This window comes from Gymnoscopelus microlampas (assembly GCF_963454915.1).
Source record: "Gymnoscopelus microlampas genome assembly, chromosome: 4".
In the NCBI taxonomy this organism is placed as follows: domain Eukaryota; kingdom Metazoa; phylum Chordata; class Actinopteri; order Myctophiformes; family Myctophidae; genus Gymnoscopelus; species Gymnoscopelus microlampas.
In genome coordinates this window covers 57,830,839-57,854,748 of record NC_139941.1, presented here as the reverse complement: position 1 = coordinate 57,854,748, position 23,910 = coordinate 57,830,839, and the positions used below count along the sequence as shown (strand labels likewise).

At 39.6% G+C, this 23,910-nt stretch overlaps 1 protein-coding gene and 1 long non-coding RNA gene across 2 annotated transcripts in view; both read right to left on the bottom strand.

Annotated features, from left to right (window-relative positions):
- LOC311044160 (H-2 class II histocompatibility antigen, E-S beta chain-like) overlaps positions 1-23,910 on the bottom strand; it is a gene marked incomplete at its 3' end in the record, with an annotated part of 76,708 nt that overhangs the window by 15,989 nt on the left and 36,809 nt on the right. The window contains exon 3 of the mRNA XM_084055579.1: positions 19,366-19,638. Coding sequence (XP_083911705.1) covers positions 19,366-19,638 — 273 coding nt within the window. The remainder of the gene's footprint in view (positions 1-19,365; positions 19,639-23,910) is intronic.
- LOC311043867 lies at positions 15,879-16,860 on the bottom strand. Its single transcript, XR_014600661.1, has 3 exons — positions 16,790-16,860; positions 16,423-16,536; positions 15,879-15,935 (listed from the first exon to the last, which is right to left on the bottom strand). It is a non-coding gene; the product is annotated as an uncharacterized lncRNA (long non-coding RNA).

Genomic DNA, 23,910 nt, shown 5'->3' with positions numbered 1-23,910 from the left:
GTGGTTTCCCTAGTGGTTAAAACTCAGATGAGGAAGAACTCACTAATACAAAATAAAAAAAAGAAAGGAGGAGGAATAAGAAAATGATTTCTCTGGTAGACAGAGACCTGGCACCCCTACGAATACAAATGAACCAATTCAGTGCATGGAAACCGTTACTTATTACCGTTACGTTATTTTCTTGTACGATGAAGTAGAGTATTAATTTATGAAAAAGAAAACACATGAAAAGTTTAAATGTGGAGATGCAAGATTATAATAAACATTTCACAGCTTTGTGAAATAATACGACCCACTCTTCAGTTATTATTGACACACACACACACACACACACACACACACACACACACACACACACACACACACACACACACACACACACACACACACACACACACAGTGTTGTACAGTATACCAGATATATAAATGTTTTATTAGAAAGAAACAGGATGTTAAGTACACAACATAAAACATGATGTGAACCTTTAGTACTGCAGTGAAAACACACTTCATTATTGTTACGTTTTTAGTTGAGATATATAAATATATGTATGGTGTCTGTCCAGTGGAAACTTCAATTCAAAATCATCAAAAGTAGTAGATCTACAAGCTCGGACGCATTTGGAGCTTGTAGATCTGCTACTTTTGATGCTTTTGTGTGACGCTGTAGTATAATCAAGGACGTTAATTTACGGAAAAACATACAAAGTTAGAATATGGAGATAAGAGGTTTCTGCCTGACAACAACGATATCGGCTCCTAAAGGCCAGTAAGTGTTCATAATTCATAAATGATACAAAAAGCAACATTAATGATCAGTTTTCCAGGGAGGAGAGTTGAACCACGATCAAAATTCATGACATTCAGCCAAATGTGTTAATATAGCATCACAATAATTTCAACCACTTCATCCATATTTTATACGTTGGCTATGCAAGGGATAATTGACTGGTAGCTGGTCATTAGAAAATAAATCCCGACCGGGTGATTATGCACCGACACGGAGCTGAGGTGCATAATCACCCTGTCTTTATTCTTCAATAATGACCAGCTACCAGTCAAATATCCCACTTATTACACGGCTACTTAATAAATTAATTAATACATTGACCCAAATTTAACAAAATGAAGTATTTCCTTACTTATGGCAATTAAAGTATTCCATAAGTATTGCACTGGGCGGGCACGGTCGCCTCGGAAAACAAAGAAGTTGATCAAATAGAATACATGTTTGGTTACTGCATCGTCTATTTCTCGCTTCAAATGTTTTCAAAAACATTCTTGAGAGCAACGTTTAGTTGTAAACGACATGGTGTGTTTGTTTACATGGCTGTCATGTTGGATACAGCATAACATCAAGCAGCACAGGTTGATATGAGCAGGTGCTCTGAGTCTTTGATTAGACAGGTTGATATGAGCAGGTGCTCTGAGTCTTTGATTAGACAGGTTGATATGAGCAGGTGCTCTGAGTCTTTGATTAGACAGGTTGATATGAGCAGGTGTTCTGAGTCTTTGATTAGACAGGTTGATATGAGCAGGTGCTCTGAGTCTTTGATTAGACAGGTTGATATGAGCAGGTGCTCTGAGTCTTTGATTAGACAGAGGTCTGTTATAGTGCTCATCGGTTATTATCCAGAAATAACACACCGCTGAATTCAACGATTGACCGGTGGCCGTGTAATAACCAAAAAATAGCAGATCTACAAGCTCACAGTGCGTCACTTCGTGCCACGCTGCAAAGTTGTGCATCTGCAATTTTCTTTTACATAAATCCTCTCTTCTGGAGGTCCCTGGTACAAAATATTTGAGATGGGGGTCCTTGTCCAAATAAAATATCAATTTGGGGTGTCCTTGACTTGAGAAGGTTTGAGAGGCAGTGCTATAAAACATTCATGTTGGTCCATATCTTCATAGTTTGTTCAGTCCGTGGTTTCCTGGTTGTCTGGACACGGCTCTGTAACACAGAGACAAACAGAGCAGTGGTGGAAAAAGTACTCACATTTTTTACTTAAGTAATAGTATCAATAGTGCAATGTAGAACTACTCTGTTACAAGTAAACGTCCGGAATTCAAAATTTACTTAATAAACTTAGTAAAAGTACAAAAGCATTGGTATCAAAATGTACTTAAAGTACCAAAAGTAGAAAGCACTCATTATGCAGAATGTCCCGTTTCACAAGTTTTCACATGTATAAAACATTTTTATACTGGTGCTACATATACCTCTATGGTAATACAATGCAGTAGTGGTGCCCTCTTGTGGCTACTTCTGTAACGTACACACGGTCTGATGAAGGCCCACAGTGTTTGTTTTTCTGTCTTCTTTTATGCCAGGAGTTCTCAACCTTTTCAGGCAGCAACCCCCCAAAATAATCATATGTGAACTGGGGACCCCCCAAAATAATCATATGTGAACTGGGGACCCCCCAAAATAATCATATGTGAACTGGGGACCCCCCAAAATAATCATATGTGAACTGGGGACCCCCCAAAATAATCATATGTGAACTGGGGACCCCCCAAAATAATCCTATGTGAACTGGGGACCCCCCAAAATAATCATATGTGAACTGGGGACCCCCCAAAATAATCCTATGTGAACTGGGGACCCCCCAAAATAATCATATGTGAACTGGGGACCCCCCAAAATAATCATATGTGAACTGGGGACCCCCCAAAATAATCCTATGTGAACTGGGGACCCCCCAAAATAATCCTATGTGAACTGGGGACCCCACACCCTTACAAGCACTTGGAATTGTAGAAGTTGAGGCATTACATTTAGGTTGACTTGGTTCCACAAAAACATATTTTCAAAAATGTTGCCTGTGTGTGTGTGTGTGTGTGTGTGTGTGTGTGTGTGTGTGTGTGTGTGTGTGTGTGTGTGTGTGTGTGTGTGTGTGTGTGTGTGTGTGTGTGTGTGTGTGTGTGTGTGTGTGTGTGTGTGTGTGTGTGTGTGTGTGTGTGTGTGTGTGTGTGTGTGTGTGTGTGTGTCAGTGTCAGACCTGTATCTCCATCAGAGCTGTGGTAGTTCTGTGGGAAGTTGAGACAGACGACCTGCTTCTTAAAAACCTCCACGTCCTTGGGCTCCATGGTTCCTGTCTGCGCTGAGAGGGAATTCATGTTATAGTTAAACAGACTGTCCGCGCTGAGAGGGAATTCATGTTATAGTTAAACAGACTGTCCTCGCTGAGAGGGAATTCATGTTATAGTTAAACAGACTGTCCGCGCTGAGAGGGAATTCATGTTATAGTTAAACAGACTGTCCTCGCTGAGAGGGAATTCATGTTATAGTTAAACAGACTGTCCGCGCTGAGAGGGAATTCATGTTCTAGTTAAACAGACTGTCCGCGCTGAGAGGGAATTCATGTTATAGTTAAACAGACTGTCCGCGCTGAGAGGGAATTCATGTTCTAGTTAAACAGACTGTCCGCACTGAGAGGGAATTCATGTTATAGTTAAACAGACGGACAGTTCCAAAATAACCAATAGTCACGTGCTCGGGTGGTGCAGCGGTAAAAGTCTCTGCCCCCCGCCACCACGGAGGTTGCGGGTTCGAAATCCGGCTTTGCCGGGCGTCTTCGCTAACACAATGAACCCGTGTTCGGGTAGCTCAGTCGGTAGAGCGCTCGAGCCTTTGGACCACAAGGTCATGGGTTTGATCCCGGGCATGAGTCGCACGGCTTGGGTGCGACAAGTCGCGCGGTAAGTACTGTGAGCTGATGGTAGGCGTGGCCCCCCACCTCAGCAATCCATCTCCCAGAGGTCTAGAGCTTTGTAACGGGGACAGAGTCCTGTGTTATCGGCTGTTATACCGACAATAAACCTCTCCCGACCTACTTATCGGGGAAGGGCAGCCGGGCGGGGAGGAGGGTGATATTGGTCATTGCACGTATTTCTACGGGCTGGGGGGGAGGGGAGCCTATCAGCAGGGAGCATTTGGGCGGGAGGAGTAGTAGGACGAAGGTTCTATGTCCTCCCGGTGGACGTAGAACCTCCCGGTGCACCTGTCAGGCTCCTCACTGACAGGTGAGTCAGGAGGATAGGACAGCAGTGACAACACAGACATGTGTGTGAGGAGGAGTTAATTGGCATAACGACTAAATTTGGGAGAAAAATTATTGTCTACTCTAAATTTAGAGGAAAAAAAACACCTCGTCGTTTGGGAAAGCAGGCCTTCGTAATGCTGAGGAAGGCCTGTGCGCTGAAACACGGCCGTTTGTCTGGTAGACTGCTGCTGCAAATCTTCAACATATTGTCACAACAGTCAGTTACAAGTAAAAAACAATGTCAGTTACAGGTAAAAGGCTATTGAAATTCATTGTGCTTCTTTCAGCTAGGCAGCCTTCCACATCTCCACGGCGCCACAAACCATAGACTGTAAAAAAGAATGGACAAAGCCACTCCCCTGCTTTCTACAGAACGAAAATGAAGCCGATAGTTCAGGAACATGCATTCCTCCATCGTTAATATATACAGTTGGCCACGCCGGAACTCAAACGCTATTGGTTGAGACCAGACACGTGACCAGCGAACCGGAAAACCCCCCAAAAATGCTATTGGTTGGGTAGCTTGTCAATCAAGAGCGGGGGCGGGGAATGAATGCTATTGGTTGTGTAGGTTGTCAATCAAATCATCCCGCCCCTCCTGGAGCATAGCCTACTTTATCGTCAATTTTAGAATAAATGGGACCATAATTTAGCAAAACGCATATCATGATGATTGAAAGGAGACTTTAAACTAGCGACTGGAAGCATATAGAATTTATGACAATTTTTATTACGGTAAGAAAATCTAGTCTAAAGTTTGTCAAAAACCCATTCACTTGCGCTAAAATAAATTATTTCTGACACTTCAGGTCGGCGCAGGGTAAAACAGCGCCACTCTGGCCATTCATAAGCTTCCGTGTTGGCCTCATCGTAAATATCCAAGCCTTGCCCCTTGGTTGCAACCCTTTCCTGTCACATGTAAGCCATATTGTACTGTAGGCCTACTTGTACTTTGGGTTCCCCTCTCCTGTTTTTAATCTGTGTAGATTACCCCTTCATTGTTTTTAACATGTTTTATATTTGCTTAATGCCTAGTAGGCCCTATAATATGTGTATGTGGTTGAGTGACTTACTTTCTCCTTTCTCTTGTGGTCTTCCAGAGGGTACTGGTGACAGGATGTCCCGCCCCCCTAGGGTGCAGCAGTATAGGACATGGTGTTGTGGGTAAATGCAGAGACATGCAGCTTTATCTAGACCAGTGCTTCTCAACCTTTTCAGGCCACAACGCAACCCCCCCAAAATAATCATATTTGAACTGGGGACCCCCCCAAAATAATCATATTTGAACTGGGGACCCCCCCAAAATAATCATATTTGAACTGGAGACCCCCCCAAAATAATCATATTTGAACTGGAGACCCCCCCAAAATAATCATATTTGAACTGGGGACCCCCCCAAAATAATCATATTTGAACTGGAGACCCCCCCAAAATAATCATATTTGAACTGGAGACCCCCCCAAAATAATCATATTTGAACTATCTGAATTAATTAAGAAAAATCTGTACTGTTTGCTGGAGCCTATTACATATTTAGTTAATTTATCAATAAAAACAAATGTGTTTCCAGAGAGCTGGAAAACGGCAATAATTGCCCCGATTTTTAAGTCAGGAGACAAGGACATGGCAAGTAACTATAGGCCTATTGCTATTCTGCCTGTTGTCTCAAAGATTTTGGAGAAGGTTGTTGCTTCGCAACTAACAGAATATCTAGAGTCTAACCAACTACTGCATCCACAGCAGTTTGGATTTAGACCTAAATATTCCACAGAGACGGCTAATTGCTATTTGCTTGACAAGGTCAGGGGTCTATTGGTGGAGGGACATGTCGTGGGGACAGTGTTCTTGGACCTGAAAAAGGCCTTTGACACTGTCAACCACAGAGTCCTACTGTCTAAGCTGAAGCACTTCCAAATGTCTGCAGAAGCCTTACAGTGGTTTGAGTCATATCTGGAAGGGAGACAACAGTGTGTCAGGGTCAATGGGGAGAAATCACGATTGCTTCCTAACAGCATGGGAGTGCCCCAAGGATCGGTACTTGGACCACTGTTGTTTACAATGTACATTAACGACCTTCCAAAAACCTGTCCAGGTGTTAGCTGCCAGATGTACGCAGATGATACTGTCATCTATGTGTCTGCTAAAACAGCCAGCCTGGCAGCTGTGCACCTGACAAAGGAATTGCAGAACATTTCAAAGTGGCTTGAGTTGTCACAATTAACCTTAAATGTCAAAAAAACAGTCTCAATGTGCATCTCAATACGTAACAGGCCTGTTACAGATGCCTTTGAGGTACAAATCCAAAATGAAATTATTACTGAAACGAGTGAAATAAAATATTTGGGAATTATTTTGGATAAACATTTAAAATTTGACAGACAGGTAAAGCATATATGCAAGAAGGTTAAACCGAACTTAAACTGTTTTCGTCATATTATAAGGGATTTATCATGTAAAACTGCACAGCTGTACATGCATGCTATGATTTTTTCACACCTGTCATACTGCATTACATCATGGTCACAATCTTCTCAAACTGTCTTGAAACCAATAACATCAATATACAAACAGGCTATAAAAGTCATGGATCAGAAACCGATGAGATGGCACCATTGTGGTATTTTAAGAAAACACAACCTTTTTACCTTTGAAAATTTTGTGGCTTTTTGTTATATCAAATTGGTTTTTAAATGTTTACATAATCATGTTTCACCTCTGTTTTCTGGACTGGTTGATAGGCGTCAGAGCTCTGGTAGAGCAACCACACGTGCATCTACTCATGGTGATTGTATTGTACCTAAAAGCAAAAACACCTTCGGGCAGTCTGCCTTCTCAGTAAAGGGGGTAAACCTCTGGAACTCTTTGCCTACGGTTCTAAAACTAGAGTCGGATGGTAATGTGTTTAACAGAGAACTCAAATTATGGTTGAAATCAAATCAAATGTGCTCACACACGTATAGTTGCTGATTGGTTATCTGAATGATTATGTCTTCTTTTGTTTGGTTGATGTATTGGGTCTAAATATTGATTTTGATGATGTTAATTATTAGTGCATGTATGTATGTGTGCATGTGTATGTATGTATATATGTATATACATGTACAGATAGATATATATATCATTCCTTTTTGTACTTGTATTTGGGTTTTAGATTGGTATTACTGTATTTTAGAAAAGCTTCCTGTGGACAGGTGTTGAAAATTAGCACTCGTGCTATATACACTGTAAACAATGCATCTGGTTTTGTCCAATGTAACTGTGATGTCCATATCAAATAAATAAAACATAACATAACATAACATAACTGGAGACCCCACCAAAGTAATCATATTTGAACTGGAGACCCCCCCAAAGTAATCATATTTGAACTGGAGACCCCCCCAAAATAATCATATTTGAACTGGAGACCCCCCCAAAATAATCATATTTGAACTGGAGACCCCCCCAAAATAATCATATTTGAACTGGAGACCCCCCCAAAATAAACATATTTGAACTGGAGACCCCCCCAAAATAATCATATTTGAACTGGAGACCCCCCCTAAATAAACATATTTGAACTGGAGACCCCACCAAAATAATCACATTTGAACTGGGGACCCCCCCTAAATAAACATATTCGAACTGGAGACCCCCCCTAAATAAACATATTTGAACTGGAGACCCCACCAAAATAATCACATTTGAACTGGGGACCCCCCCTAAATAAACATATTCGAACTGGAGACCCCCCCTAAATAAACATATTCGAACTGGAGACCCCCCCTAAATAAACATATTTGAACTGGAGACCCCACCAAAATAATCACATTTGAACTGGGGACCCCCCCAAAATAATCACATTTGAACTGGAGACCCCACCAAAATAATCACATTTGAACTGGGGACCCCCCACCCTGATAAGGAGTTGAGGCATTACATTTTGACTTCCACAGATAAATATTGTGAAAATAGCAGATGCGAGGCGTTGTGAGCTTGTAGATCTGCTATTTTCAAATGTTTTGCCTCTTTCTTATATTATTTGACAATTTGGCCAGTGTTTGACCAATTTGTTTTTTTTGGTATTTATTTGTATTTTTATTTTAGGTATTTCACTTCACTGGGGGTCCAGACCCACAGGTTGAGAACCACTGATCTAGAGCTCTGGCCTGTATCAGATATTGTCTCTTTGTTTTGTTACACATATGTTTTGTATATGTTTTTAACATGTTTCTTGTATATTAGTGTTATCCATCCACCTTTCATCACACAGAGTGCTCAAATACATTGTATTCCCGGCCGATCCAGGGGTGGCGCCATAGCCCCATTTCAGTGTGCAAACTGTCAGTCGTTTCCGGAGTAGAATAAGGCCAGTAGGAGTGTTGCCATGTCCACCTATTTACCTCAACTTTTGGCTTGTTTTTTTCGAGGTGATATTCGGCTTATTTCTCTCGCTAGAGTTGGCTTGGTTTTGGAGGTGGATTGGCTTATTTCTCTCACAACGGTTGGCAACACTCACTGCCCAGCAAAGACCCTCACGTTGACGCTGATTCACTGCAGCTGTGAGACCTGTATCAACACGGTGCTGTCACTGTCAGTGACTAGTCTCCATATTTATATATGCTATTTACACCAGTTAATAGTATTTATGCCATCCTTAACATGTCCTAAACTGTGATCGAGATATGAGATAACTTTCTTTACTTTTTCTTTATGCAAAGCCAGCCAATTCAGTTGACTGTTGTGACCTCACTTGCCCTATTGGGATTAACCCATCAGTGTGAGGATGGTGACCTATATAAACCTCTGTGTGTACGTCCATTCCCATGTATGTATATGTCCTGATGAAGATCTGAATAGATCAAAACTTTGACAAGGCAATACAAATACAGCAGAGCTTTTTCAGCATCACCATGGTGTGCAGACTCTATTCTAGTGTACAAATGGAACCCGTTAGGGTCCATTTGGTTCCATTTGTACACTCTCTGAGTGACAGACCATTTGGTTCCTAACTATCTATCATTTAGCTGGGGTCCCCTGGAACTCCCTCATGGACCCCTGGGGTCCCCAGACCCCACTTTGAGAATCACTGCCTTAGAGGACAATATACAGTAGGATTGATTGATTGATTGATTGATTGATTGATTGATTGATTGATTGATTGATAGATTGTCATCCTTCATACATATATGTTGAGAAGTATGTATGTTAGACAGTGAAACAACACATAGACCACAGAAACACTCAATACATTATACACCTCTAGGAGTTCAGATAGACACTGAGGTGCCAGGCCATTCAGTGATTTAAAAACAAACAATAACATCTTAAAATCAATTCTGAACAGGGAGCCAGTGAAGTGAAGCCAGAATGGGTGTAATGTGGTCACGCTTGCGGGTCCCCGTTAGGAGACGTGCCGCAGTGTTTTGGACTAGCTGTAAACGTGCATTATGGAGGCTTTGTTTAAGCCGACATAAAGTGCATTACAGTAGTCCAAGCGTGTGGTGATAAAAGCATGAAAGGCACGCTCTAAATCATTAAAAGAAAGCACAGACTTGATTTGGGCGAGCAGCCTTAGATGATAAAAGCTGGACCTTACCACAGCTTTTATCTGTTTATCACGTTTGAGCACATTGTCAAATTTGACGCCAAGATTTGAGACAACGGATTTAACATAAGGCTGCAGGGAACCAAGGTCAGAGGGAACAACACCAGGACCACTAGGCCCAAACACTATGACCTCTGTTCTACTCTCATTTACACTTAGAAAGTTAAGAGCCATCCAAGCTTTAATGTCGTACAGACAGACAGACAGACAGACAGACAGACAGACAGACAGACACTGTGAAACATGGTTGCCACTCCGGAGACAGTGGCGTTTGCTTCACCGTAGATACAGCGATTACTGAGAAACAGGAATCACATGTTAACTCATACGACAACAAACTGATTGTACAGTTTACACGTCAAAGTGATAGATTAATCACTTTATTACAAGCCAGATGCTGTCAGACCAAGGGCCCAGCTTCCTGCTTTTGAAATTGAGTCTATATAGGAAGTGACAGTTCATATGAATGGCCTGTAGTTTCACTGTTTTACCCCTGCTGGTGTCAGAAATATTTTTTCTCCATTCAACTGAGTGGGTTTTTGGACGAACTTTAGACTTGATTTTCTTACCTTAATAAACATTGTCATAAATACTATATGCTTCCAGTCACTAGTTTAAGGTCTTCTTTCAATCATCATGACATGCGTTTTGCTAAATTATGATCCACTTTATTTTAAAATTGACGATAAAGTAGGGTGTGCTCTAGGAGGGGCGGGATGATTTGATTGACAAGCCACACAACCAATAGCATTCATTCCCCGCCCCCGCTCTTGATTGACAAGCTACCCAACCAATAGCATCCTTTTAGGGATTGATTTCCGGTTCCTATTCCCGGTGTCTTTTTGGCATATATTAAAGATGGCGGATTTCAAATTCCTGAACAATCGACTTCATTTTCGGTCCGTAGAAACCATAGGTGTGACCTTAGTCCATTCTTTTTATACAGTCTGTGGTTAAGACGTACGAGCGCGTACAAGCAGAAAGGATTTAGCTGGAATATTTTCATGGAGAGAGAGGAATGAGCGAGGTCTCTCAACGTGGGCAGCCTGTCCTACAGTAGGCTATTATTACGTCCTTCTGAGGATATAGGCTATGATGCAACATTGTTTAAGGATATAACCGATATAAGCACAGGAGCTCTTCTTCACGTTGTGGGTTTTTGGCCACAGGACTTCAGCAGGAGATTGGAGATATTCCATTCAGGACGATGTGATGGTATCATCCTTCACAAAGAAAGTTACAGATGTGCCACTTCAAAACTTCACATGTCCTGCCATCGCCAAGACAGTAAATTTTCAGGGGATTCCCAGGGCAATAAGAGGGACAAAGAAGGGCATTTAAAATGCTGAATTATTTTGATGATCACTGCTTTTATGATGCTAATTAATTTGAGCAACTGGTCAAATCACCTTTCGCCTCATAATGAGTCTGACACCTTATTCAACACACATTCTTTTGTTCTCATGTATATGGATGTCTGTTGAAGGGAAAAACGGGGGTGTGTAGTGACAACTTCTTTTCAGGGGTAAAACAGTGCATTTTAAGGGCATAAAAGGGAGGGAAAAAATGCATTTTCAGGGCACTATCAGGGAAAGAACAGTAACGTGTGAAGTTTTGAAGTGGCACATCTGTAAATACTGTCACAGAATATGGTACCCAGTGAGCCATAGTCGGCTATTAGACCTCCGTCTAAAACGGGTTATAATTGGTCTAACAGTGAAAGTGTTTTAGCGGTCTAGGCTTAGCCTAGACGTTGATTAGCTGTTTTTTAAGCGTCTGTATATAGACATCTATATTATAGACGTCATTTCAACGGCTATAATCTAGACGGTAATTATAACCCGGTTTTAGCCTAGCCCTTAGACGTATTTTAGACGTCTAATAGCCCGAAAAGTGCTCAGTGGGTAATAATCCCACTGGCAAACACTGTAGGACTGCAGATTCCACTGGATGGCAAAACGCACATTATTCTAAGGAGAGAGATAACGTTACGTTACGCACTGGGAGGCAAAGGAAACCCTGACAAATGTCTTGAATTCAATGAGAGCCAGGTGGTTTATTTCATGATCCTCTTTAAACCCAGCACCCCGACAGCTGATGTGTTCATTCTATCAGCATTCTATAATAAAACATCAATAAGGTAGGAAGGTTTGTGCTCTTGACAGAAAAGGCTTTACCAAAAGTTACAGCCAGGTGTGAGATGCCAGCAATGAAGTCCAGAGACAATAGAATATCTTTTGCATCCAAAGAGCCAGAACGTATTTATGTCAGTGTGTGAGCCTCCTCTTGTTTCTATAATTCAATAATCATCATTTAATAGTGAGTAGTTTTGGGACAGTGTGCGCTCCAGGTAGAGAGCTGCTCATTGGACAGGAGCCAGCCGGTGATGCCCTGCGTCTCTGGTGGTTCTGAAGTAGACTAGCCTATGGTAGTTTGTCTGTAAAACATCTATACAGTTAGACGTAGATTACGTCTCGCGTAAACGCATTTTATGATTCTGACATTTTCAATCTACGAGAGTTGTAGCTTCTATCCCCCCATTTCCTACTGGACTTTCAGCCCCTAGCCCGTAGGGTGTCCAAACATGTACAAATGCAAAATAAAAGGTGCTTACCCTCTGCCCCAAATGTTAACTCACTCTACAGGGTTCTAATGCAATGTAATAATCCATATTTTTCGATAAAGAAATGTTTTAATCCCATCTATCTCCCCCCCCCCCCCCCCCTCATTTAATTTTTATCCCACGATTTTGTAAACCTTTTTACACCCTGTGCCAATTTGCTAAGTGATCCTTGGCACTACACTCCCCCCACCAGCCTAGGGAGGCCAGGGCCGAGCTCATGCCTCCTTCAATGCATGAGAGCCAACTGACCTTCTTGTCACCTGACAGGGGGGAGTTTCCCTGGTTGGACGTAGCGCGTGGAAGGAACACGTTATTCCAACCAGTTCCCTTCCCCTCCATCAGGCGCCCCGGCTGACCAGGAGGAGGCAGTATAGTAACCAGGATTACTACATGTTTTTGTGAGGGTATTAACTACCCTAGGAGACACGGGGAGAACATGCAAACTCCACACAGCTTCGTCACTACTGACCATTGGGACAGAATCGTCCACAGACGGGATTAAAACACTTATTTATCGAAAAATATGATGCCCTGTGTTTGGATGTGCTCACTGCTCAATGTATCATTTTATTGAGAAATCCAAAGAAGAGCACAGACCGGGCGCTACTCTATATTTTAAGAAATTATCATTATCTTCTTTTCAAAATGACAAAGATGAATCTTTAATAAGATATATGTGTCTGTCATCACCAGACTGCAGTTGTTGAGCGCTGTAAATAGACAGTCTTGTGATGACAGCTGTGTTTTTACCGTCTTAATACGTTGCTGTGTGGACAGAGATATGTTTGTAAACGTGACGTGTAGACGCAGATCTTAACAAAAAACGAAAACGAAAAAGCTAAGTTTATTTAAAAAAATCCCTGTGTACGTGTGAAGGAAGCCTGAGTCCCTTCATCATCAACATGGTAAACAAAGGTTTGTTCTTGGCAGTGGTGGAAAAAGTACTCAAATTCTTTACTTAAGTAAAAGTACCAATACTGCAATATAGAAATACTCTGTTGCAAGTAAAAGTCCAGAATTCAAAATCGACTTAAATGTACTACTAAAATGTTTGAAAATAGCCGATCTACAAGCTCACAACGCGTCGCAATGCGACGCGTTGTGAGCTTGTAGATCGGCTATTTTCAAGCCTAGGTATAGAATAAGGTTAAAGTGCTAAAGTGGTTAATGTTTCATGTCATAATGTATATCTGAAAAGTAACTAGTAACTAAAGTTTTCAAATAATTGTAGTGGAGTAAAAGTATAATGTTTGCCTCTGAGATGTAGTGGAGTAGAAGTAGAAGTATTGGAAATTGTAAATATTGGGTTTGGTGTGACCTTGTGGAAGTCAAAGTGACACAATGTGACACAATGTTTCTCCTTCTTTTATTGATATTCAAACCAAGCAAATGAAACCCACAATCTAACGGCTAAACTTCAAACCATTCATGGTCAGGGGTGCAGATCCCAGGGAGAAAGAGGGGACATGTCTGACACAATAAAGTATTTAGAAATAAATTATATCATTTAAAATACATATTTCAAGGTTTTGTTTTTTCTACCATGTGTCCTGATCATCAACAACTACCAAATAAATACATCCACAAGCTTCATCATCTTCATCATCATCACTTGTCCACAGAGCTGTTAACTAGTTTAATGAGTGAAGTTCAGCCAATATGAACGATAGAAACACAACAGTGGAGCTGAAAAACGGAAAGATAAATAATACTGACCAAGGAATATCTAAACTGTCTGAATTAGACACTTATTTTGTTCTTTACTTTAGTAAAGTTTGAACGACCTTTGTTATTGTTGACATTAGTTTATTTTATATATTGAACATGGATTTGGTGTTTATTTAATGCTAAATGTCAGACAAACTGTAGTCATTGTGAACATTATTAGTTTGTTTAAAATCCAAGCGTTAACTCTATGTTGGTGATATTATTGATGTTCCCTCCAGAAAGTCATTTTTTTTGTGGTTCCCCCTTAAATTAAGATCTGCTTCCCTGCTCATGATTACATATTGCAAATGATTACATAATTATTACATATAAATCATTACTTAACATAAATGATTGCATGTCATCAGTGTTTCCCATTCATTTCCTAGACTATGGCAGCCCACCATTGTCTAATTTGGGTGGACCCATCACCTCAGACCCCTAGAGGGTCTAGGTCCACCCATCACCTCAGACCCCTAGAGGGTCTAGGTCCACCCATCACCTCAGATCCCTAGAGGATCAGGTCCACCCATCACAGGGACTGATGTCATAATGATCGTAACACATTAATTATCACACATTATAAATGATTACATAATAAATGACTTTAACCTCACTAAAACTATGTCTACAAACCTAACCTTAACCCTAACCTCACCTCAAAACCACGTCGACCTGGGCGAAAAAGACTCCACAAGTCTCCACACTAATTATCGTTAGCCTTGGCTAGCCAATTAGCATTTTTAATTGTTTAAAAGACACATCTGTGAAAAAGGTTGATGATGTCATCATTGTGCTGCTGTTATGATTATTTAAAAGGTTGATGATGTCATCATTGTGCTGCTGTTATGATTATTTAAAAGCTGAATGGACACACATGTATTGCCTCCTCTCTCCACCAGGGGCAGCGATGACTCTCTGCTTCTCTGAAAACACAGCAGGTGTTCTGTGAAAAGACAATAAACCAATAAGAATCAGAATGTATTAACTGTGTGAACATGTTAACACTTTAGAATAACCCTACCTTATAATAGTGAATCAATCATTCCCAAATGATTAGTTAATGTGTTATTCATGACTTGTTAAATGTTTGTTAGTGGTTAATGATTTAATGATTTAAAACGATGCTATAAATAGTTAATAGATCATGAACAAGTTATTAGTAAACTAGTTAAAAACCTAACCTCCCAGCAGCCTCCCTGCAACTACAGTAACCATCAAAGTAGAAACAACTCAGTCCATTCAAACAACATTTGACCAATACTTTGTCCATAGTGTATCTTAGTAGGAAGGGCAGCTCAGTTGGTAGAACACTCTCCTTTGGACCACAAGGTTCTGTCTTTGATCCTGATAGTGATGGAATGATCAGTGTTTTTAATGAACTGAATCATTGGGTTCAGTTCACTGAAATGTTGTGTTCAATGAACTGAATCATTGGGTTCAGTTCACTGAAATGTTGTGTTCAATGAACTGAATCATTTGGTTCAGTTCACTGACATGTTGTGTTCAATGAACTGAATCATTGGGTTCAGTTCACTGACATGTTGTGCTCAATTAGACATAGCTACCATATACCCAATGGTTACACTGTAAAGGTCCTCACACCTGAATGAGATAAATGTTCATTCGTTTGTCAGAAAACCACCAAAACACAAGTTGGATGACCTCTACTCGTTAATTCTGCTAGTTTAATCAAATATGCAAAATATCTCATTAACTATGCGCAATACAAAAATGACCCAAGCAGAAATGGATTCTACGCGAAAAATCATATTAGGAACAACTGAGAGAAGTTAGATACACCCGTTAATCAAGTTGTTATAGCTTTTGCCCTGTCTAAATGTACTGAATCATTGGGTCCTGATAGTGATGGAAAGAATTGAAAATAATCAAAAAGAAAGAGGGAGTGAACCTGGGTGTGTGGGAGGAGTCTAAAGATCATCATTGGTTGTCGGCACCAGAATACGACCTGATAGAAGAAGAAGAGACAGTTAAAACACACACACAAATAAATCCTATGTACTGTATTGTGTGTATTTCTCTATAAAATGCATAAATATACACACAACACAATAACACAACAACATTAGGGTTCAGTCATCAGGGTCACATGTTGCATCAGAACTAATGTGAGCATTTGACTCTTATTTAGGACTAAATGTAACACTGATGTATTAAAGCTAAATGTGACAACATAGAACACACTTTGACCTCTAACTAGGTCGTCTAAACTGGTCTAAACCGGTTAAGGTTCTAAACCAATATAAACCAGTTTAGGTTGTGGCTTTACATGTTTGTTTGTGTGTTTGCATTTCTGTGAGGGTTCCACATGTCATGTGATCCTCTGTTGATCTGACCTCATTTCTTCCACTGGTAGTATAATAATTAATGAAACGTGTTAATTAAACATGTTAATTAAACATGTAATAAACATGTTAATTAAACATGCTAGTCACCTCGTTTCTTCCACTGGAAGTAGATGAATCCAGACAGGAACAAGACCAGACCCAGAACCAGACCTGATGCTCCCATGGCCACCTTGTTCTTCACTGACTCTGGCGTGGAGAAATCTGACAATACAAATATTAATGATATGATATGATATGATATGATATCATATCATATCATATAATATCATATTCAGACCTAAAAGATGATTATCTGCAGACATTAGTAAACTAAGCTGATCGATGTTTTTACGTTCAGCAAAACAAATATACCTTCAGGTACAAATAGAGAATAATCCTTTAACCCTTAAAACAGAGTGTTGCGTAACACATTACAGTAGGTTACAGTAGATTACAGTAGAGTACAGTAACTGACCCCAGTCCATCTTGATAGGCGCGGTCAGGCTGGGATGTTCCACCATGCATGTGATCTTCTCTCCTGATCTGTATCTCACACACACACACACACACACACACACACACACACACACACACACACACACACACACACACACACACACACACACACATATACACACACACAAACAAACATTACAATTAGGCACCATAGCATTAGACCGTTATAGAAAATAAGATAAGTTTATACTGATATTTAAAATAATCATGAAGTAGAATGTGTGTCCATGTGGATCTGCTCAGAGCTGAAGCGGCCCCTCCTCCCCGCCCGGTCTGGCAGTGAGTGAGCAGCTGTTAATTAGCACTAACATTAGGACAGATTGTGAAAGTAGCCGCTGAAACACACCGTGATTCAACACATTGATCCATTGATCTTTGTTAATATTTTATTCTATGGAGAAAAAAACTTGGAGAAAAATAACTGACTATGTTTGTTTAGGAGCGTGAATGCCCCGCTGGGCTCTCCTCCGCTCTAGTGTTTATTGTGTATTCCACTATTCCCTGCCCATTGTAGGAAAAATAGGACGGCAAGAGGCAGAAGAAACTTAGTAACGAGATACGCACGTAATAGCGTATTCCTGTGTGTGTATTCATATATAACACGCTCGCGCGTGGGTCTCTGTGTGCATTCGTCATGAGTGCACGATGACGAGCTTGCTGCGTGGTTGTGTCTGGAGTGGACTGGTGATAAACATGGTCGGGACTCGGACGAATTGTTGTTACACTACCTAGAGGTGTGTATTTCTATGTATAGTTGTCTGTTAGGTGTGTACCTGGGTGTGTACTCCAGGTAGGGGTGGTACTGGTAGTACCAGTAGAGGTGTGTATTTCTATGTGTAGGTGTCTGTTAGGCGTGTACCTGGGTGTGTACTCCAGGAAGGAGTGGTACTGGTAGTACCAGTCTCCATCAGACACATCGGCATAGGAGAGACCAGAGGTCAACGGTTCTTGACCTCTCCACCAGGTCACCAGGATCACTTTAGGATAGAAGTCGTAGCTGCTGCACCTCAGCATGTGAGTGTGTTCACCACGACGAGGGGGAGTCTCTGACTTCAGTCTCACTTTGGGCTCCACTGGATAAATAAGATTATTATTAATATTATCATTATCATTATATACCAGTCATAGGAAAATGTCATTATCATTAATAATTGTTTATCAGATGCCAGGTCATTTGTAGACCTAACATCCTGTAGTTTGGATAGATTCAATGTAAAGTTTTAAAAAATATTTATATATTATACTGTTTAGACTGATGATAGGTTATTGCTCTAGCCTACTTATGATCCTAGATTACTATTTCTATACATTTAATGTATTACCTTGTGTTTTCCTTGCTTACTGTAAATCTCTCTGGATTAAGAGCGTCTGATAAATGTCTACATTGTAAATTGTAACTGTAAATGTCAGTGTTTGGCCAACAGATGGCACCAGAGAACAACGTTTCATAGAATACTGTAGATTCTACAATTGTCTACAGTTTTCTACGTAGAATGCATTTATATAATGTCATTTAAACATATTAAATAATTCACAGTTACACAGTGCTTTACATGAACAAAAATAAACCAAGCATTATCATTTAATGAAAATAGTTCAAATGAACAAGAGTAGAAACAGACAAAACAATACACATAATCCTGTAAAATATGACTAAAGTGATTAAAAACATACAAAACAAACTAGTAAAGACAATAATTAAATATAAAATCAGGAGGGTAAATGAAGTGTATAGAGGTGTGTTTTAGCCTGCATGGATCTTTTTAAAGTTAATTTAAAAACATTAATCCTGGTGTCTCTATTTTAGGAAGGTCATTATATGTAGGTGAAAAAACTCAGAAATAGATCTATATGTTTCATTTATACTCTGTGTACGATGGTGACACCACATGTTGTGAGCTTGTAGATCTGCTATTTCCACTGTGTGACAGCGTGTTAGGATACAGTATAAATCAAGAGGATCTGAAATGTTTCTCAGAATATTAACCCATTCAATCCGGAAACGCATCTGTGTCATTTTACATTTCTTTGGCTATTCAAAAATAGCAGATCTACAAGCTCATAGCGTGCCGAGTGCCGCGCTATGAGCTTGTAGATCTGCTATTATTTCAAAAATCGTGAAAATATGTGTAACTCTTTAGATATATATATATTTTAAAGCAAACATTTGTCAAATATGTTGTTCCAGGGACCCCCAGAAGCAAAGATTTGAGTTACAAATGTTCCCTTTAGATTCTATACATTCAAAGATTTGCACACATTTTCACAATTTAAAAAAAATAGCAGATCTACAAGCTCATAGCGCGGCACTCGGTGCCGCGCTATGAGCTTGTAGATTTGCTATTTTTGAATAGCTAAAGAAATCTAAAATGACAGAGATGCGTTCTGGGATTGAATGGGTTAAGGAATGTTTTATAGTCATTATCAGATCAATATTAACACCATTAATCATCTCTGAATAGAATGATTTATTATGATGTCATGTTATAGTTTATGAGGTGATGAGTGTTGAGTGCTGCTCTGAGATCAGCTCACCTCTCTTGTTCAGAACAGAGGAGTAGTAGTTCTCAATGTTGTGTTTGCAGAATCTCTCTCGTTCTGCTCTCATCACAGCCAGTTCTGTAGGATCTTTATTCATGCGCTCTGCGTTCTTCACACCAAACTCAGTGTATCCAACCCACTGATCTACTCTACTGTCCCACCTGAGGAACTCATCACCATCGAAATTCATTGAGTATATGTACTGTATGTCCTTCAGCTCACTGGAGTTAAACACACAGCGGTTAGCCTCATAGTACACATATCCATCTGGAAATAGACAATTAAAAATGTCATTAATGTTCAGTTTTATTATCATCTGTATAATATCAACACTAGACTAACTGCCCCCTATCGGCCAAATATGTCACTACATAAAGTCTAAAATAGGTTCACGTGCGTGTGTGCGTGTGTGTGTGTGTGTGTGTGTGTGTGTGTGTGTGTGTGTGTGTGTGTGTGTGTGTGTGCGTGCGTGCGTGCGTGCCACAGCCACAGAGTATTAGGAGGCAGGCGGGGCTACTAGCAGCCAGTGGTGGAAAAAAAATACTCAAATATTTACAAGTAAGTAAAAGTATCAATTCTGTAACATAGAAATACTCTGTTACAAGTAAAAGTCCAGAATTAGAAATGTACTTGAGTAAAAGTACAAAAGTATTGGTATGAAAATATACTTAAAGTACCAAAAGTAAAAGTACTAATTGTGCAGAATGTCCCTTTCAAGTTTTCAAATGTATGAAAATCCTTTGAAAATAGCAGATCTACAAGCTCACAATGCGTCGCATCACGACACATTGTGAGCTTGTAGATCTGCTATTTTCAAATGGCCAAAATGTATATAGGGCTGAAGTGGTTAATGTATGTCTTGTAATAATAATCAAAATCTACAAAGTAACTAACTAAAGTTTTCAAATAAATGTAGTGGAGTAAAAGTACAATATTTGGATCAGAGATATAGTGGAGTAGAAGTAAAAGTATTGAAAACTGGGAATACTCAAGTAACGTACAAATACCTCAACATTTTACTTAAGTACAGTACTTGAGTAACTACTCAGTTACTTTCCACTGCTAGCAGCCCACACACTGACTGTAACTCACTGTGAGAGACGAGGGAGCGTCTTCAGGTGAATGAGACAAGTGATTAAGAACCAAGCTAATTAAATAACAATAGAATAGTTAATGAGTGGGCGGGGCCACTCAACCCCCTCCTCCCAAAACTACATTTACAGCAGGAAGCCACATGGGAGGAGCTTCACACAAGTGTGTGTGCTCATGTATGAAAAACATACTATATACTATATATATAGCCTATGATAGTGTGTGTTCATGTATGAAAAACATACTATATACTATATATATAGCCTATGATAGTGTGTGTTCATGTATGTAAAACATACTATATAATATATATATAGCCTATGATAGTGTGTGTCTCATTTATTCCCCCGCCTAGCATGCATGTGAAACTCAGTCAGAGGTCACTCATTATCACATGTAAACGTCCACATTGAAGTCCACATTCTTGCTGCCCCTGTATATTAACCATAAATGCTTAATATAGGCCTACATGCTTAAACATTTTCATTAATGTTAAATATATTCAACCGTTTTAGTTAATAACTATTGTGTTCATAGTATTCATGTACCTTTCACTGGTGGTTTCTTCAAGGCAGTGCGAATGGTGTCCAGGTTGGCTTTGCAGAAGTGCTGATCACCCATAGCTCTTTCATAACCTCCTGGGAGGGTCATGAGATCTACAAATGGAGGCTGAGGCTCCACCACCTTCCCTTTGTTGAAGTCTGCGTACCGCAACACTTCACCATCCAGTGACATCATCCACTCTTTATATGAGTCTTTAACTGTGTCTGAACAGCCAGTGAGTTGAATGTTCTCATGGAACACTGGAAATAAAACAAAGATGACATTAAATACACATAACAATCATCATCATCATCATCATCATCATCATCATCATCATGTTAAACAGTCATGTTTGGTTCTAAAGGGGAATATTAGAAGTATCTTCCTGTCAAACATTTTATTCAACAGATTTAAATGCTTTTATAATATTATGAAACAGATTCATAATGATTCATTTCAGGATGTGAACATAACATTATATAATATAATGTAATATAATATACAGTGGTGGAAAAAGTACTTACACTTTTTACTTAAGTAAAAGTATCAATACTGCAATGTAAAAATGCTCTGTATATGTCCAGAATTTTAAATTTACTTGAGTAAAAGTACAAAAGTATTGGTATAAAAATGTACTTAAAGTACCAAAAGTTGAAAGTACTCATTATGCAGAATGTCCCATTTCACAAGTTTTCAAATATAAAAATCTTTTGAAAATAGCAGATCTACAAGCTCACAATGCGTCACATTGTGAGCTTGTAGATCTGCTATTTTCTAATGGTAAATGTATAGGGCTGAAAGGCTGAAAGTTTTCAAATAATTGTAGTGGAGTAAAAGTATAATATTTGCCTCTGAAATGCAGTGGAGTGGAAGTTAAAATACTGAAAATTGGAAGTACTCCAGTAAAGTAAAAATACCGCAAAATTGTACTTAAGTAAAGTACTTGAGTATGTACTTAGTGACTTTACACCACTGATAATATAATATAATGAAAGGTTAGAATCAGCGTGTGTGTGTGTGTGTGTGTGTGTGTGTGTGTGTTATTAGTGTGTGTGTGTTATTAGTGTGTGTGTTATTAGTGTGTATTGTTCATAAGTCAGGTTGCACAGTGTAAAATAATTGATCCAAAGCCTGTTGGTTCGGGCGTTGAGGCTGAATAATAACACTATGAATAAACTGTATATATATTTGATATATCAATATAATAGTATGTTATTCAGTATATAATCAACAGACATAATGTTTATTTATCTTAAAAACAATATAGATATATATTTAATTTATCAAAAAATATATAAATAATGTATGTATAACAATATAAATATACTGTAATGTACTTACTTCCTGGGATCGCTTTGACATGAAGTACAGAGGAGAGGATGAGGAGGGTGGCTGTAATCTTCATCATCACTGATCAGAACTGAACTGAATTTAACATATGAGAATAAACATATGAGAATAAACAGATGAGAATAAACAGAAGAGAATAAACAGATCAGAATAAACATATGAGAATAAACAGATCAGAATAAACAGAAGAGAATAAACATATGAGAATAAATAGAAGAGACTTGAGTACATGTTTTTAGTTACTTTCCACCACTGCTTGTGACCATCTATAATCATGCACTTTATCTAACAACACTACTTGTGTTATTATATGTACTACTTGAAAGCAATACTGCACTTTATACACAACCAGGGGTGAAAGTGGCTGACAGTTCTTGCCGTAACTGACACATGCGCACGCAGAAACTTTCTACTGTACTGTACTTCTACTGTATAAGTACCCAGGTAGCCTAGTTGAAACTACTTCACGCTATTGGGATGAAAGCAGCAGCTTATATGGAACGGGGGGAGAAAAAAATAAAAGTCAGACAAAAAGTGGGGGAAATCACAGATCTGTGAGAGTGAGGGAGTCCCGTCGTACGCACAATGAATGGTCGTGACGCCCTGTATGTTAATCTGACGTTAGTAGATTATGTTTTCTTCTTGAACATGGCCATGGGTCTGTGGCAGGTTATTTAATACGGGATTTTCACAGCTGCCTTTGACTTTTTCTTAACGGAACAGCGTTCCGGGACCGAATCTTTTACCGGAACGCCGTTCCGGACAGTTCCGGCCCACTTTCACCCCTGTACACAACTCACTTTAGTATACACATGTGACCCACCACGACACAGAGCCTGTTATTGCAAATGTTTTAATTTTTGTTTTTTCATGTCATATTAAAGCAGGAATCATAACTACACATTGACATGTTGTCATGTCATATGAAAGCAGGAATCATAACTACACATTGACATGTTGTCATGTCATATGAAAGCAGGAATCATAACTACACATTGACATGTTGTCATGTCATATTAAAGCAGGAATCATAACTACACATTGACATGTTGTCATGTCATATGAAAGCAGGAATCATAACTACACATTGACATGTTGTCATGTCATATGAAAGCAGGAATCATAACTACACATTGACATGTTGGTTGTACAGTTTGACCCACCAGTTTAGGAGATATGGCTTATAGAGTGATGTGTAGCAGAGATACAGAGAGCTGAATAAACAGAACCTGAAAGGTTCACTTCTGTGATCTGTGACATTTTAACACCTATCCCAGAATGCATTGCTTGAAAGGTGGGGGTCTGAGAGGGCCCAGGTAATGACAATTATAGCCACCACAATCTGATGGATAAAAGTAGGTGTGGCCACTTTAATGGCCAGGAGTAATTTTATACTAAAATGTAAGGGTTGGAATGGATTCAGGACCCCTGAAAACCTATAGTTAGACATCCCACAAGTTCATTTTGGCCAATTTGAATTGTTCCAGGTTTTTTTCCAGGCCCTTCGGGTACCCCAACTTTGATTGGCTCCCACAAAGTATCCCAAGGGAGTTG